General features: G+C 45.5%; 1 protein-coding gene across 5 annotated transcripts in view; it reads right to left on the reverse strand.

The window, feature by feature from the left end:
• BEND7 (BEN domain containing 7) overlaps positions 1-18024 on the reverse strand; it is an 84107-nt gene extending 66083 nt beyond the window's left edge. For 2 of the 5 annotated variants that reach the window (XR_014779263.1, XM_084781789.1), the window contains exons 1-2: positions 17567-18022; positions 15080-15163 (exon numbers count right to left, since the gene is read on the reverse strand). Coding sequence is in view for 4 of the 5 variants with exons in the window: in XM_084781789.1 (XP_084637915.1) it covers positions 15080-15163; positions 17567-17627 (145 nt within the window). In the remaining variant the exon portion in view is untranslated. Of the gene's footprint in view, positions 1-15079; positions 15164-17566 lie in introns of all 5 variants that reach the window. The other 3 variants (XM_084781791.1, XM_084781788.1, XM_084781790.1) reach the window with 3 other exon arrangements.
• Positions 18025-18350: the final 326 nt, after the last annotated feature.

An 18350-nucleotide genomic window follows, 5' to 3' on the forward strand; every position in this document is an offset into this window, starting at 1 on the left:
TTTCAGATACATATTTCAACAAACATTATTATTAACGCTGAAGATGTGATGGGGGTGGGAACTTTAACTTTTTACCCCATTTTCAACTTCACAAGTTTTAACCTCTAAAATATTTTTTTCAAACACGCATTACTTTAAAAAAAAAACTATTCTAGAGAAATTATTTACATCCCTCCCAACCCCGTCCCCAGCCAGTGGTATTCTAGAACTAGGAATAAGGCAACTGACAGCAATAGCTTTGGGAATGAAAACATCACCATGAAGTTAGGCAAACACGGCTTGGGGAAGCAGCAAGTCAGGAGAGGAAGGTGCTGTGGGGTTGCGTATTTTGCAACTCACGGGATACGTGTTTGAGATCATCTTCCTTGAAATCCCATATAAATTGTGTATTATATTTATTTATAAAGGGATTTGTGTCTATTTAGGGGAAATAATGTTAAAGCTATGATTTATAGAGTTTGTTTTTTTTAACTAAGTTCTAGGCCAGCGGTTCTCAACCTGGAGGTCAAATTACCCTTTCACTGGGTCACATATCACATATCATGCATATCCGATATTTACATTATGATTCATAACAGTAGCAATATTACAGCTATAAACTAGCAATGCAATTATTTTATGGTTGAGGGTCGCCACAACATGAGAACTCTGTTAAAGGGTCAAACCATTAGGAAGGTTGGAAATCACTGTCCTAAGCTTTCCAGCAAGTACTCTATGCAGAAGCGCCTGGCCTTTTATCACCACGACACAGTCCCATCTACATATGGACTGAACAGCACGCGTTACTATCCTGAGACATACGTATTGCAGTGGCAGCAGAATCAGCCCTGCCTGCTTACCCTGAGGATCAGCAGAGCATTTCTAACACTGCCACCTATGCACTGTCCTCGGGAGAACTGTTGCATGGGTCAGAGAACTGAACTGGACTGAGCTGGGTTCCCGGTTTGCTTGCTTCTCTCCGTGCCCACTCAAGTGAGAGGCAGCGGGACTCCATGCCATGTTCACGATGTGTGCCATCCAAGGAGTTTGTGTCACACAAGCTGGATGCTGCTTGGCACCTTATTTACTTAGCTATGGCAACGCACATGGTGGTAGCCGTGGGCTCCTTACGGGGCATCTTAATGGGTTCTGACTTAGCTGTGCTACTCTAGTCTAAGCCCAAGAAGGGCAATAAATTTCCTTTTAAATTAGAAACTTGATTCATATAAATTCAGTTAGTTTTGTGAAAGACAAATGATTCATTCGGAAAAGCAGCATCTGAATGTATTTATGTTAGTCATTCTGTGACACATATAGCAAAAGAGCTGACAATACACATAGGACAGAAATAACAAGATTGCAGATTAAGAGCTGTCTTCCAATTTCCAGCACTGCAAAGGCAAAACAACCCAAAAGGTGTGTGTGTGGAGAGGGAGGGAGGGAGGGAGAGAGGGAGAGAGGAAGGGAGAGAGAGAGAGAGAGAGAGAGAGAGAGAGAGAGAGAGAAGACAACAAGCACACCCAACACCAACAAACCAAACCAAAAGCAACAACACACACACACACACACAGAGGCAGCACCAAACACGAGATGCTTCTGAACTCTCGTAGTAATGTAAATAAAAACCTTGCCTTCGTTCAGTAAGAGATGAAATATTCATAACTTACTGTTTGGAAAGAGACAGCCTTTTCGATATAATTTGAAATGCTGATCCTCTAATCTACTGTACAGAAATCTTCTGACGGAGCTCTAATACACAAGTGCAAATCTCTGCTTCCCAAGATGCTAATTTCCATATCTACATCACGGATCAGCTCAATGTGGACATGACTGAGTGCTGGATGTATTGCATTTCTTCAGTAATTAAATAATTTAATACATGTCTAGTCAAATACGCATGCTGTGACACAGTTTTGTTTTTCAATATAAATAATGTTGTTGATGAAAGTGGGTCCCATTTGCAGTCTTTTTCTTTTAAGGAGCTCATGAATTCAGGTAACCTTGCACCCAAAGGTGCTCCGAGAGTGAGAGCCGCAGCCCTAGTGGGAATCTCTAGGGCTCAGCAACGGTGGCGTTAAGTGAGCAGCTTCCGAACTTCCTGACTTAGTTCAAGTAAGAAGCACATTTCCATGACAACCCAGAGCAGGGACAGTATGCACACAAATGGGGTGGCAGCCTCACGAATTCTGTAACTCATTATCAACGCACTTTGCCATTTTCTATCTATTTGTTTACTTATTTATTTACTATGACAACAACTGCTGCCCCTTCTGTTGTTACTGTTCTCAGTGCTGGTGATAACCCACTAAGTTGATATCACAACCCATTTCTACGTCAAAGCCGCTGGTCTGCAAAGCATTGCCTTTAATGTCCTAGGTTGGTTTTTTTTTTTTCCAGGATGTCTGCTCAGGTGTCTTCCTGCCCTCCACGTTCTTGCTGAAGTTACCTGATTCTCTCTTGGCTCCACTGACCATCTGTATACAGAAGTCCAGTGCAGACTTCACTTCAGGATCCCAGACCCATTTTATTCAATTGTCTATTAGCCTCTCTTATGCATCTTATAATCAAATACGTCCAGCTTTACTTTGCTGTGACTGTGCGTTAGTAAGTGGCACCTGCTCCGCGGTGCAAGCCAGATGCCTGGGAACTATTCCTCTTCCGGCTCCTCCAGCCACTGAATCATTAAGTTCTGTTTGCCCTCTTTTAGTTACTTCAGGGTGTTTCTCCATCACTACAACTGCACTCCCACATCACTTGACGAGGATGCTGCCCAGACGCCTCAGCATCACTCTTCTTCAGCATCATTCTCCTCCAGTTCCACCCTGACCTTCGTGGGGTCTTTCAAAAACACAAATCTGATTGTGAAGTGCCACAAACTTTAGGATGAAGCCAGAGCTCCCCGGCATGGCTCTCTGACCTCCCTGCCTGGCCTCCTCTCTCAGTTCCTGCCACCTCTCTCCTGATGTCTGCGGCAGTGGCATTCAGGTCTGGCTGCACGGTAAAATCATGTGGGTAATGTCTGATCTGAGAGTGGCTGTCACATTAGGCCAGCAGACCCACGGCTTTAAATACAGTAAAGGCCTTCCAGAGGTTCTGGAGCTCCTCCATGAATCAGTGCCCCTCACCCAGTATCTCTCGGAATGCTCAGCCCCACCTTCAGGCTCCATCTTTAGGGCTCAGACATTTTCTTTCTTTTCTTTTCTTTTTTTTTTCTTTTATTGAAAATAGATTCTTTTCCCTCACATAATATATCCTAACTATGGTTTTCACTCCCACTACTCCCTCCTAGTTCCTTCCTACTTCTCCTCCTGTGCACATCCATCCTCTTTCTGTCCCTCATTAGGAAACAAACAGGCTTCTAAGGGATACTAGTAAAATAAAATACAAAATAAGATAAAACAAAAACTAACACACCACAATAGGACAAGACAAACACAGAGGAAGAGCCCAAGAAAACACAAGAAACAGAGACACAGAGACCCACTCATTTACACACTCAGGAATCTACTCCATAAAAATACTCGACTAGGAGAAAAGGCCTTTTTCTAAAGGGCCATGTTCCTGAGTCCCCCTAAGTTCCCATGGGACCCAGTGGGTTTAACATTTCTCAGCCTGTCCTAAGTGTCTCAGCCACAGATAGGGTAGAAAGTTTCAGTTAAGGAAAACTTAACAAAACAAAACAACAACAACAAAAAAACCCCAAGCCTGGTCTATAAGAGGCAAATTGGCTGGGCTAGAGGTGGCAGGGGTTAAGAGCACTGACTGTTCTTCCAGAGGACTGGGGTTCAATTCCCAGCAATCACATAGCAGCTCACAACTGTCTATAACTCCAGCTCCAGGGGATCTGAAACCCTTACAAAGACATACATGCAGGCAAAACACCAAATTACATGAAATAAAAGTTAAAAATAAACAAATAAACACACAGGCAACTGTGGCGCCTTTGAAAGAATGTCTCCTTTCCATCGAGTGAGCACAGGACGGCACACAGGGCCACCATGTGCTTCTGCCTGATCTTGTCTTGGGAAAGCATTTCCCAAGGGAAGTATCTGTTTCTCCCACCTAGTGCATCCAGTGTGGAAGATGTTAGAAACAGTTCCCTGTACTTGACAAATGGAGAATACCCAAAGTAACCTGGGGGGGGGGGGTAGGGGCCACATAGCTCTGCTGTGTTCCAGCCCAGGGTCGCCCTGCCAGAGGAGCATTCAAAGGAAGAATCCTGAATTTGGGGAGAAATCCAACCGCTAAGACCTCCCCAGCAGCAGCTCCCCAGCCATGGTTCATGCTGTGCATATTAAGGTGCCCATTAAAGTCTTGCTGTAATCGAAAAAATTATATATGTGCGGTGAGAATGAGTTAGTGTTAATGGAAGAACCTTAACTTCTGCCTCCCCTGACTTTGTACTTTTTAGCTGTGTCTTAACCTTGCTTTTTTTTTGGGGGGGGATTCTGTACATTTTATATGTGGGCGTAAAGTCATGTTTGAGATATAATTCCATTAACCACACACACAACTTCACAGTCTATTATGTTGCATCAACTTTTTCTGTAAAAATAAATTGTTACGGATATTATTCCTGGAACAGAATAAATTCTTGGAATTACTGAGTAACTTATGTACCGTACCACTGTTCCAAGAACACATTACTTATTTTATCATGACAAAGTAAAGTTATTAATCTTCTGGCTTCCACTTCAACAATGAGAAATGCTGTAAGATGCACAGACACCTGCATTCCATTTCAGTTCAACTTTATATCATCCATAAACATCTCTGTTTTGGACACCTCATCCAAACAAATGCTCACAGCATACTCTATGTAGCACTCGATTTTATGAAACTATAAAAGTTCCTTGCTGTTAATTACAGAGACAAATGTCTCATCACACATTTGGTTATCAGATAGCATAATTAGTTTTCTCCATTAACCTTTCAGATAAAAAAATTTGATTTCCAAGTAAGAAACATTGTAAAACCCTTGGAACTCGGATAACACAGTATATTTGTATGAGTTTGAAAAAAATGTAATACTCAGAAAACAATTTTATGGATTCTTATTTACAAGGACGGTGATTGTCTGGAATAGGAAAGAAAATCTGTCTTGACTTTGCAATGATTTTAAATACATTGTCAAGCACACATGTAATAAGCTGTCCTTTGTACAGAAAGGAGGCACAGTAACCTGACCATGAATGGAACGTGCCCTCCATCTCTCTCTTCCTGAGGCTGAATCGGTTCATCAGAGTCTCTCATCTGTGAGATAGACAGACAAGGAAAAGACAACAACCAAAGCACCGAGGCAAGAGGGCTCAGCCAGCTGATGGTAATGGGACAGTGCTGGACCACACATAACAAGGTTTTCACCAAGAAACCAATATGCGACAGTGGGCAACAAGATTGGGGCAGATGGCAGTGTTGCAGCATCCCAGCTTTGTATGTTCTATGATTGTCACAGTGACAGGCTTGCCCAGTGCTGCACAGCTGTAGCTTTCACCTGTTCAAAGATAAATTGCCTGAAAATGACTATACCACACCGTGGCCTGCTAAGGACTATGCTGTAGGTCACATATATAGGAGGCATGCTTGATTTTTATAACATCCTGATGGGATCTACTGGCATTTATATATATTTATACTGTCAACGTGTTATGGACAGAAGGAAGACTTCACTGCACTACTGCACGGGGCATTTCTATGCAAGAAAACTGTCCTGTACTCAAAGCACTGTCTCATCAGATTAGCTGACAACTAGTAGGAAATTATAGTTAGCATGTTTCAACATGGGACTCATTCAATCAATCAAAAATGGTTATTAAGAGCCTGTCCAAATTTTGCACTAGGAACACCACAAGCCTTTAGACTCAGAAGTCTTGCCCTTAAAAGAGACTTCAGCTGAGCCTGGATACATAGAAGAGGACCACAGGTCACTCTAGACTGACATCAGCAGTGGCTGTGCCCAAGAATACACACTGCAGCATCTCAGGGTCACCTTCACAAGTGGTGAGTACCTAAGGCCATGGAGGTAGGAGACACACAGGGTCACAAAACAGTATCTGTTTCCAGAGGGATAGATTGGGGGTGAGGGTGGGTTCTTCCTAACCTAGTGAAATAGGAAACATACACAATTAACTACCCCATTGTTACTGTTGACCTATTTTAATTCTGAAACTTGAGGTCCGGTTAGTTACTAAATGTGTACATTTCCACCAGAGCAAGAACTTTGAAGAGGTTAAGATGTTAAGTAACAAAGTTTCAAATTAGATGGTTTCACTTCAAACCAATATAACGTCAGAGACTTCTCTCCTTCAGTCATTAAGGCTCTGTTAATGTTCCTAGTGAGGACAGCAGGGCTGCGTAAACTTCTTAGTTTCTGCTTCAGTAGGGATCCTAGGAATGCTGCTCACAAGAGGCAGGGGGTTGCCTTCTGACTACCTAGAGGACACTTCCGGAATGACACAGAGCCAGTGAAGGTGGACGATGGGTGGCAGGGAGTGGTGGCGAGGAACACGGCCACAGTTTGAGGAAGCAGCCTTGTTGTAAGAGGGAAACGTGGCTGGTCTAGCTGAACATAAGGGCTGAGAAGGGAAGTGCCAGGAATAAATGGAAAGGAGACAAATAATTTGTGTGGGGGTGGGTGGGGAGGCTTAACATGCTAAGGAGTGTGGGTCTTAACTAGATAGCATCAAATGATGAGGCATGTCAGTCAGGGGAGCAAACCAAGGTGTGTATGATGCTGCAAGGAAACTAAAGAAGTCCCCTGAATCAACTCCTGCATGTCTGGGTTTCTGGCATGCCCTGGATGTCTCCCCTGCTGTTGCTGCTACAACTCGTTTTATGTTGTTTTCTCTCCAGTGACCTGTTACTTATAAAAATAATAGGCTTCCCGTATCAATGTCCTAGGCCTATTTTAAACCTTAAGATGCAAAATACACTATTCCAAATTTTTACTTTCTCTTATAAAGGCCCACATATATTTAAGCATAGGCATATTGTCAGGGGAACCGGAAAGGAGAAACTATCTATATGTCTCAGATTCTGCCCTTTGAGGACATTTTTAAGTGACCTAATGACAATCAATATAGGAAAAGTAAAATGTAAGACCTACAGTTTTCATAGAGCCTTCAAGAGAGAGAGGCAGCCTTCCTCAAGACAGATACTGCCCTGTGTGGGTTCTCAAGAGTGGGTACGGGCGATGCCAGTCTCACTTGTCCCTGGGAAGGTGCGATTGAGCAGCTGTACATATGGGATCTGTTGCCCCTGGAAGGTGATGATGACTGCTTTGGTGATTGTTGGAATTGTATGATGCATTGGCTTTATTTTCTTAAGTAAAAAAACCCAGTTTTGTGTGACTTGATTTTTCAATGGGTCAGTATTAATTCAGGCACGCTGCCTCTGTAAAGTGGTTCCGATGTCATGACAAGGTTCAATACAAGCCAAACACCTGACCTTTCAAATTTTAGTTTTTAACATGTTACTGGTAATTTTACAGGCAATTTTCTCATTTTTGAACATTTCTGGATTTGTAAAAGAAAATATTTCAAATTGTATCGCACAGGCCAACATCAGAAAACCCAAATTTTAGCTTTAACCTGTGAGGTGGTTTGAACGATACCTGTGATGTTCGAACTCTTTGGCTTCCAATCGGTGGACAGTTCAGGAACGATCAAGAGGTATGGCCTTTTTGGAGGAGGTGTGTCACTGGGGTTGGGCTTTGGAAGTTTCAAGCCAGGCACAGTGTCGCTTTCTGTCTGTCTCCTGACTCAAGATCAGGGTGTAGCTCTCAGCTACTGCTCCAGTGCCATGCCTGCCAGCCTGCCACCATGCTCCCCTCAGTGATGACCATGGTTGAACCCTCTGAAACTGTTAGCAAGCCTCCAACTCAATGCTTCCTTTCCTAAATTGCCTTGGTCATGGTGCTTCATCACAGCAACAGAGCAGTGACTGAGACAGCATGGTAGGTTACAAGACTTCCTCAGAGAGGGTCTATGAAACCCTGAGCTTTGGTTTATCAGCTGTTGTTAGAGTCTAAACGGAGTACTGCATTTTAAGGTGAATCTTCAGCTGGGCGGTGGTGGGCACGCCTTTAATCCCAGCACTTGGGAGGCAGAGGCAGGCAGATCACTGTGAGTTCGAGGCCAGCCTGGTCTACAACGTGAGTCCAGGACAGCCAAGGCTACATAGAGAAATCCTGTCTCGAAAAACCAAAAAACCAAAACCAAAACCAAAAAAAAATCCTTCAGTTTGACACAGCAGTGTCTGGTATGTTCACGCACTGAAACAAAGACTTAGCAGGTGAGCACCATTATAAACATGACTCTGTGCTAAGTGCTTCTGAGGATCTGAGGAGGAATGCAGGCCACACTTGCCTCTAGGATTTGACAATCTGCATGAGGGCAGGTTAGGAGAGATGGTGAAAATGAACAGCCAGTTGGATGTGATGACTGTTAAAAGAGGTCTGGGGGAGGACTTGCATGATCACCTAGACAACACCAAAGCTAGGCACAAACATAAATAAAGATGAGGCAGGCATGCTAAGGACTGGGGAGGAATGGTGCTGGTTTTCAGTAGGAAAACATTCAGAAGGAAACCACTTCAGAATGGGGAAGGAGACTGAGCAAGCTAAGAGCACAGAGCTCTGCGGTTTGAAAATATGTTTTTTTAAGATAGGATTGATTCTGTATGTACTGAGGGAGAACCTGGCGACGTAGTCTGGCGGGAGGAGTTACTACATCACAGACGAGAAGGAAAACTTCTGGAGGGCTTTGTTCAAGGTGTCATCAATCTTCTAAACTTTATTTTGAAAATGTGTGTGGGTGTCTTGCCTGCATGTGTATCTGTGTACCCACATGCATGAAGTATGTCTGTGGAAGACAGAACAGGGGGTCAGCTCCCCTGGTACTGGGGTGACAGATAGTCGTGAGTGCCCTGTGGGTGCTGGGATTCAAACCTGGGGCCTCTGCAAGAGCAGCCAGTGCTCTTCACTGAGCCATCTCTTCAGCCCCTCAAAGTGTAGTAAGAGCTAACCTGAGATCAAACGGGAGCTTTCTGGACCTAAGTCTGCTTTTCCTCTACTAGGCTATAAACTGAAAAGGCTTGGGACCTACACAGCATTGGAATTGAAGTTTAAACACTGCCAGGGCAGACTGGATTTTGCTGGGAGTCTGGAACTGGGACAAAGCAGGGTAGGAGAGCGCAGACTGCAAAAGCAGCCTTGTTAAGAGGGCAGAGATAAGAAAGCATGGAGCTTCGGGGGAGCTATAAGAAAAGACTACTTTGACACACAATATTTTTTTCAGTGGAAGTAAAGTAGAAAAGAAGACTGGCCAGGCAAGTTAGGAAGACAATGAACAGGAGGATGAGAAGGACAGGCCACCCTTTCTCCACGAAGCAGAAACAGAAAGACTCTGGCCAGGCCACACTCAAACCCAGCTCTTGTTACTGGCTCCCCAACCCAGGGCAAGTGGACACTTCTACACCCCCACTTCCCTCATTCTACAAATGGAAATGCCTTCTCAGAAGTGTCAGGAGTTAAAACAGGAAAGCGAGGAAGGGGCTGAGCACACAGGAGACCACGAACAACCCTGTCTTTCTCAGTGGTTCCTGAGCTTTTCTGGATCTGAGCTATAAACAACCACCTACTTGGGGCGCCCTTCTTCACCTAGAAAAGTCCTACATGCTGGGGAGCAGCGATTTGGAGGCAGAGACGTGCTGGTAGGATTGGATTATGGATGCTGAATGCTGAGTTAAGAGAAACAAATGTGATTCTATAGCCCCTTCAGAAAGAGTCACCCAGTCAGCCTAGCTCACGTGAAGACAATGGGAGAGTGGGGAAAGGGTTAGAAGCAGCCCTCGGCATGGGCCTGGGCAGGGTGTCAAGACACCTGATTTTAAGTGTGGTCAACTGCTAACCACTGGGTAGCCTTATGCAAGCCACTTTTATCTCTGAGATAAGTCTCTCATTTGTAAAACAGGCAGAAGACCAAGGTGTGTTTCCTAGTATAGCAGTGGTAGCAATTATGTGATTAATGAAAGCAGTGAGACAAGACTCACAAATGCCCCCAACTCTGGGGGAGCCAGGAATAGCTTAAGAATGACCAAGTCAGGGGCTGGAGAGATGGCTCAGAGGTTAAGAGCAACCTGTCTCCTCTTCCAGAGGTCCTGAGTTCAATTCCCAGCACCCACATGGTGGCTCACAACTATATACAATGAGATATGGTGCCCTCTTCTGGTGTTCTGGCATGCAGGCTCAGAAGAGGGCAGAATACTGTATAATTAATAAATAAATCCTAAAAAAAAAAAAAAAAGAATGACCAAGTCTACATCCAAACTTATACACACACACACACACACACACACACACACACCACACACACACACACACACACACACACACACACACACACACAGTACATAAGAGCCTTTCTAACACTGAAGCAGTTTTCAAACGTTTCTGAAGTCTTGGGTAGGGGTGGGGTTGGGGAGGCTAGAGTACGGTCACAGATTTTGGTCACAGATTTTGGTGCTGACTGGAGTCTTAGAAAACAGAGTTCAGGCTCTACTGAGCAATTGCTGCAGTACCCTAACAAGCTGGGGGTTCACTGAACCATAGAGGGTGCAGGTTCTCTGAGTCTCATTCACCCTTCTTGGGGCAGCTTTGCTCCCCCTCTTATCATGCCGGGGGTGGGGGGTGGGGGCGGGGGTGGGGGCTGCAGGTGAATGCATCTGAATTAGGCATGCCATGTGACCAAGGGCAGGATCTGTGGGGAGACACACTGGTTTACATGCTAGTGCTGAGCCACTGAGCAACTCTGTAAACCCTCAAGAGTCTCTTACAGATTAGAAGTAACTACTTTTTTTTAAAAAAATTAAGACAATGCATGTGATAACACACCAAGTTCTTTAGTATGAAACTGCATCTGGATTTTTGGTAAATGGTACCTATATTTGTCATATTCCTAGTACACAGAGATGTCTCCTCACTGTGCCATCAAGGAAAGGAAGCAGGTACACAGAGCATAAGTGGGCATGGCACTGAGGGTGAAAGTGCTGGTAAGAGGAATAAATGAAACATTTTAGATGCCAGATGCTGGGATTCTTTTTCCTTGGTTCCCTTGGCCCTGAGGCTACATCTCATTCTTGGCTACATAAGGAGACATCCATCGGGGTTCTTTCTGTCCTGAGGCAGTCCTTTTTTGGGCCATCCTGAGGTGGGACCGAGAATGTTTAATCCTTAGGTGAAGAGTGGCCGTCCCAGCTCTCCACAGAGGAGCGCTGCCTTGTGGTTAGGGACTATGTCACCGCCTTGAAGAGGTGTGGGAGCCTTATGAGTGATTTCTTGGGGGAAGATTCGAGAGCCTTTGGTAGGGGCAGTTCTCATCAAAAAAGAGATGACAAAATTCAGAGATCTGGACCCCAATCAAATGGCATCACTACGAACCATGTACTTCATATGCTAAAAGCTGTGTTACTGAATGAAATATAAAAAAGAACAACGCAAACAGGGGCCAGCACACATGCGATTGGAGCTCAGTAAACATTTGCTAAATGAATAAATTAATGAGACTTGATCACCTGAAAAGGAAATATGCCTCAGTTTTACATACTACAAAAAGTAAATCTGAACTAAAATCTAAAGTATAAAAAAGAACCTCGCTTAATATTTGTATCGTCATTACAAAGAATGCATTGACTTATTAAAAAGTGTCTTTCTACTAGCTAAAGCCTCAATAATCTTTGACTGGGCTCTGTAGAGGGGAAGTTAGGTTCTGTGGCTAGTGATGCTCCCTTTCACTCAGAGCTTTAGTCCTCATTATTATGGGAATAATAACAACTGATTATAAAAAGACTCCCAGATAACAGGAGAATGCATGCTCTAAAGTGCAATACACACTTAAGATCTAATTGTATCTGCTTATTGGTCAGTGTTGGCCGGTACCTCCCTTCCCTCCAGGAATCTTCTGCCTTGCAATCTTTTTACTTGTTCAAGGTCTAGCTCCCCGCCCTACCCTTCCAACTAGCTCTCGCTCCCTTCCCTGTTCCTTTCCAACTGTCATTAATTACTGTTCAGGTAGAGACACACACAGCGGAGTCTTTAAAGCTAAGGCAGAACTAGCCTTAGGACTCCACTTAGACTAAGTCCTACCGGGTGACCTTTGATACACTTCCTTAACATCTCTAAGCCTTAGCAAAAATGAAGATGACGACACTGGGACAGATGTGCCCCAGGAGTAAATGTGAACATTCATATAAAGAGCCTTGATGCTTCACTCAAACTTCCGCTGTTGTGACTGGTTCACGTTGCACCTTTCTTCCTGAATTGCCTTATCCACACATGCCCCAAAGGACTTTAGTTCTCAAAGCAATGTCCCTGGTTCCATCCATTTCTGATCCCATTCACATTCCAGAAAGGGTCTCCGCTCACGGACGCTCCTCACAGAAACACTGGCTGAGTTGATTGCATAGATTGCTCCCTTTCAAAGGGTGCTCAAATCTCCACCGTTGTTTCATAGAACTAGCGCGAGAAAGTCAAAGTCCACAGGGTGATGTTAACCTCTTCTAGCCCTTAATCAAATCAAAACCACGGGAGTAACTCCCGACACACTTACACAAGCCATCATTCCAGAGTGATGCTTTACCGTGCCAGTTACGCTACATTAGTTAGCGGCCTAAAAATACTCCAAAGAAAGAGATTTGACGCGGGAAGCTCTGCCAAATTCTAGGGTACTCTCTATTCCCCTGAGACTCGTACTTGGATCTTACAGATGCAGAGCATTACAGAGGACACACATGTCTGAATACAGAGCATCCTATGTAAAATCATGGGGGCTATGTGCTAGTACTTTTTTCAGGTGTGCAGTTCTCAAGCCTTTCATGTCAAACTCTCCTAGGCCCACATGCTAGGTACTATTATGAATGGGCTTCAGCAATTTATGAGATAAGCCTGGTATAAATCTGTGTTTGGAGAGGAGTAACACAAACTCTAACACTGTCAGCAACACAATTCTTAACTTCAGATGTTATCTGTAGCCATTTCCTGCTCTAGAAATTATGTTTCCAAATCATCTGCGCTTCTTTTTCATTGACCTGGAGGATCTTTGGGAACCATATCTGATCTTCCTAAGAACTGGATCTCGGAAGGCCTTTCTACAAACCGCTTTCAAGATGGACTCCACGCCTGGCTCTTTAATGGTATTCTTGTATCTCCAGTTCAGATGAGGAAGAAAACATTTGCCCAAGCGCTTGCTTTTACTGAATTCCGAGCATTAGCGCCCTACTATCCTTCCTTTCAGAGTCACAATTTGCTACTAACTAACATCGTTACTATTTTCCAAGCAACTAATGGGAAAGAGTTGTGAGGAGACCTTTGCTGGACAAGAACCCAAGCCATATTCCACTTATATGACAGGTGTAAATTTTCTACCAGAACGCAAATTTGTTGTCTCAAATGGCTAAATCAAGTGGTACTTAAGGAACTCACCTGACCCAGGTTAGAGCACTGAGGAGAGTGTAATCTGAGACACATTTCTTTCTAGGCCATAGCATCTCACTTGATTTTGGTGGTCAGTGTTCATAACAGTCAACAGGTGCTGGGGGAGGTGCTGGCTGTGGTAACGTTCTCTGCTTTACTAGAAAGATCTGAGTGCCTGTGGTGATCATTCTGGTGGGAACAGCTCATGTCTCCCCTAGTTCACCTTTGTCAGTGTGACTTCTGCCTGGGCCTTTGCAGGCTTTGCACCTTTAGTCTTCTTTAAACCAAAACAGAAAGATCTTGGGAAAAATACACTACACTCTCCAGCTGTTACAATGTTTTAATCTGTAAAACCAACAAGAATAAGAACAACAGAAACCTACCAATCTGGATCTCAGCAGCAACCCAAGCACAGACATCTCCAGCCACTGGGCAGCTCTGGCCCTTGCACTCGAGCACTCTGACCCTGATTTTCTCACATGTTCTGCTTCCTGCTTATGCAGTACCTGGCCCTCAGCCTACTACCTGAGGTTATAGAGAGTCCAGGACCGGCAAAGTTGAAGCCAAATGTCACCTTTTACCCTGCACTTTGCCTTGATAAGCACTTTTAAAGGAAACATCCTAAACAGTTTAATTTTTTGGCCCAAAGATTGCAGGTAACAAACTGTGTACACAAGATTCCTCATCAGTCAAGGCTACACAGAGAAACCCTGTCTCAAAAAAAAAAAAAACAAAAACAAAAACAAAACAAAAACAAAAAACAAAAACAACCCCCCCCCAAAAGGTCTTCATATACATTCGTATGGCCAAGCTACACACACATAGGCAAACAGCCTATACTTTTGGCTACCTATACATCTGTGGGGCAACAACACTTGTCAGAAACTTTAGAGGATGCTGTCTTTGCTCTGCCTGTCCCCGAGGTAGGCAAACCAGGAAGGACCATGGCAGGAGAAAGTCAGCTTTTCTCTCTGACCACCAATGTTAAGTGAGAAAGACACACGAGCCAGGAAGCGAAAAGCTGTTGGGTAGTAACTGGCACTGTCGAGGTGGTGAGGCAGGCAGTCAAACTTTCATCCTCCTTATGCTTTTTGACTATAGATTTAATTTAATTTTGTCATGGCAGGATTAGCAACCAGGCCACAGAGGTGAAGGGACATTATAATAAGACAGCACATTCATCCTTTATCCCACCCAAGGCAGAAGCAGAACCAAACAAATAGCAGCTTCCTGGAAATTGAATTTCTGTTATCCAGATGTCAAAGATGTAATACCCCAATTACACAAACTATTGCCAGTGAAGCATGCCAGCGAATATGCAATGTAAATGGGGTGAGCGCCGAGCGACGAAACTGCGCAGTCAGCATCTGGCTCTGTGACTGAGTGATAATTAGCACTGTGTGTAGACACTAATAAACATTTATGTCTGAAATTACAACTTTTAGCAATGTTAATAAGGGATATATTGGCAATCTGTAAAATAAAAGGTCTTGAAAAGAATGTCATACATTAAGCAATGGCAGACATTTCCCGTTCATGCACAAGCTCTCTTCCCCCACCACCCTGCCCCTGAAATTGCAAATGGCCACACCATGCTGTTTTGCTGAGAAATTAATTGACATAAGAACCTACCTAAAAAAATGGGTTGTGTCTCTTTGGTCTCCCCATTAACATCGTTGCTGAATTCTGAGATTTTATACACCTCATGGTGATAATCTGGCATGAAAAAATAACCGAAAATTAGAATTTTAATGACTTCAAGACATAGGGGTAAGCAATTAAGGACTCCCACTCTTTGTACGTATAACTTACAGGCATATTTTCAAGAACTCTCAAAGAAACTATAGTCAACGGTAATCAGCAAAACTTTGCTTACTACGAAGCACACAAACTTGAGCCATTACTTCGATTTTACAGAACAGGTATGCTTGGCTACAGTTTTCACAGTAAAATTTGCCCTCAGACACCAATTATCGGGTTTCTCTTCTTTGACACAGCAAGTATATTTGTAAGGAAAGGGAAATCTTGCCAAATCACAGGCAAGCCAAGGGAATTTCCCAAATTTATTTCCACAAGCCATTTTTGTGAGAGTATCAACAGTGTGCTTCAGAACTGCCTCTCTACTCAGTTTAACTAGAAAAATCTCAGCTTAAAAGTAAGCACATGTTTTTGTTTGTTTGTTTGGTAGGTTTGGTTTGGTTTTTCGAGACAGGGTTTCTCTGTGTAGCCTTGGCTGTCCTGGACTCATTCTGTCAACCAGGCTGGCCTCGAACTCACAACATTCTGCCTACCTCTGCCTCCCAAGTGCTGGGATTAAAGGTGTGCACCACCACCACGCTTTTTTTTTTAATAAAAAGATACTGATTTTTTTAAAAGTATACTTTAAAATGAAGCAAGTTTTTACCTTTTACATAAATAAATCTTTTGCATTCAACTACTGTACTTACTGAACATGCAATAGTTTATCTTCAAAACAAGAGAAAAAGAAAAAGAAAAGCACCTGCATAGCAGAATCAGACTCATCATTTAAAAAAAAAAAAGAAGAAGAAGAAGAAGAAAAGGAGAAACTTGCTATGTCAAATTTCACACATAACATCTCCCATCTCCCGGGAAGCCTCGGCACTGCGGTAATGTAGTTCTTTACAAAGCAGGACCACTGGAGTATGAAAACCGAGGCCCCTTCTCAGCAACTACCCAACTACCCAAGGTTTTGGTGGGTGTGTTTGTTTGTTGTTTGCCCTAGCTGCTGAGGGACAATATGAGAAAACCACACTCTTTTAAGATAGAGTAGTAAGTTCCCTGAGGTCATAAATAAGAAAGCAGCCTCCATTCCCGAAGCGAAGCACACTCTATGAACAGGGTCATCACAAACTTCCAAAGTACAAAACTCCACGAATCAACATCCTTGTTGGGGAGGTGGGTACCAAGAAAGAGTAGCCAAATATTTTGAATACATACACTATTTCAGGCCTCTATCATTACACAGTACAAAACTAAATTAGGGGAAACACAGATGAGCAGATCCTCAAAATGTCTATAATTAAACCATTTCCAGGCTAACCAACGAAAGTGGGCTTTATAAAAATCTTCATTTCAGTTTAGCTGAGTTTGAAAAACTCGATCGCTTTCAATCACCCTCCAATAGTCATCTGTTTACACGTGACTTTTGCGGGTCCTTGGAACAATCACGTGGCTCACCCAGGAAAAGTGGACAGGTTCTGTGATCTGGCTTTGACCTTAAGTTGATTCAAAGATATTTCAAAGAGGGTGGGTTGGAACTCTGTATTGGGACTTGTGTCCTTACCATTGGGGAGAGGTTGTCACCCCTCCTCTGGTGACTCACAACATTTTGACAGGTGTGTTCCTTATTTCGAGTTGTCATCATTTTTTTTTTTTAAAGACTCAAATCAGGAAGACAGACTCAAACAAGCAACAGAACCCAGAGGAGACACTATTCAACTTTCTCCTCCCTGGACAAAAATAAAAGCCTAAGGAGTGTGCTGTACACCTGTTAGTCGGCAGGACATAGCTGGATTTCTTTCTTTCTTGTAATGACACTTGTCTGACTGGTGTAGGTTCTAGTCATAAAACACCTTTCCACCCAAACCACTCAACTAGAAAAGATGCTGTATGTCAACAATTTCTGCTTTGAGCCTGGATCCCTAATGAGCTGATTCTTCTTAAAAAGAACAATGATCATCTTTTCCTCTCCTTCCTTCTCTTGGCGTGGAGGGGGGGGGGTGAAAAACGAAAACAAAAACAAATCGCAGTCCATTCTTGGCCTGCCGGCCAGGCAAACCTTCAGCCACCCCAGCCCTGCGGCTGTCGCGGTGGTGGCACCCCTAGTGCGGGCTCGGCTCCCCGGTGTCATTGTTTGCTAATTTCCTGACGTGCCCTCCGACTTGTTTACCTTCAACAACACCCCAAGGGTCCCCTCAAGCACAACTTTCCCTGCGGCGGGGCGTGTGCGGCCCGCCGGGCCCCAGGCTCGGGCGGGGACGAGGGGGTCGGGGCGGGCGCGCCCCCGGCGTGGAGCCCGCGGGCGGCCGGGGCGCGCGGGGCCGAGTGCGCGGAGCGCGGCTCCGGCTTCCCGCCGCTGTCCCCGGGCCGGCAGCTTACCTCGGCTCACCAGTTTGAAGCTCTGGGATTTCCTGCTTCTTTTCCTCTCGGAGAACTCCATGGTGCGGGCAAGGTGGCGGCGCGGCAGGAGACTGAGGCGGTGGCTGAGCCCAGCTCGTGTCACCGCCGCGGAGCCGCAGGGACCAAGGTCCGCGTCTCGATCGGCGGGTGGGGGGTGGGGGGTGGGAGGCCGAGGGACGGGAGGAACCACCGCGAGCCCGGCCGGGGGCTGCAGGCGCGGGTCCGCTGGCGAAGTTGTCCCCTCGAGCGGCGCCGCCTTCCCGGTGTCTTAGGCGCCCCCTCGGTGCCCCATCAAGCCGCCTCGCTCTTTCCCCAACGCCTCCCGCCGCAGCCCAACTTTCCGCCGGGAGCGGGGCCCGGCGGGGGCGCGGAGCTGCGGGGTGCTCGCCGCGGCCCGCTTGGGCTCAGCCTGCGGACGCGGCCCGGGGGACGCGGCGAGCCGAGGGAGGGCGGCGGCGGCGGGTGCGGAGCGGCGGCCGGGGCGCTGACCGCCCCCGCGGGAGGAGGGGCCGCGCCGGCGGAGGGGGCGGCGCCGCCGGGACCCCGGGGCCACCTGCTGGCGGAGCCCGGCCGCCGCCATCCCTCGGGGGCTGTAGCCGCCACCGCTGGCCTCGGCCGCGCTGCGCGGCGCCCCAATGAGGCACGGAGGCCGCGGCGCAGTATCCGTGGCGGGCCGGCCCGCGGAGCTGCCCCCTGGCCAGATGCCGGGCTCTGCGGGGCCTCCCTCCGCCGCTCCCGGGAGGCGAGCTTGCCTTCAGAAATA

This window comes from Acomys minous (genome assembly GCF_964271855.1).
Source record: "Acomys minous genome assembly, chromosome: 5".
NCBI classification, from domain to species: Eukaryota; Metazoa; Chordata; class Mammalia; order Rodentia; family Muridae; genus Acomys; species Acomys minous.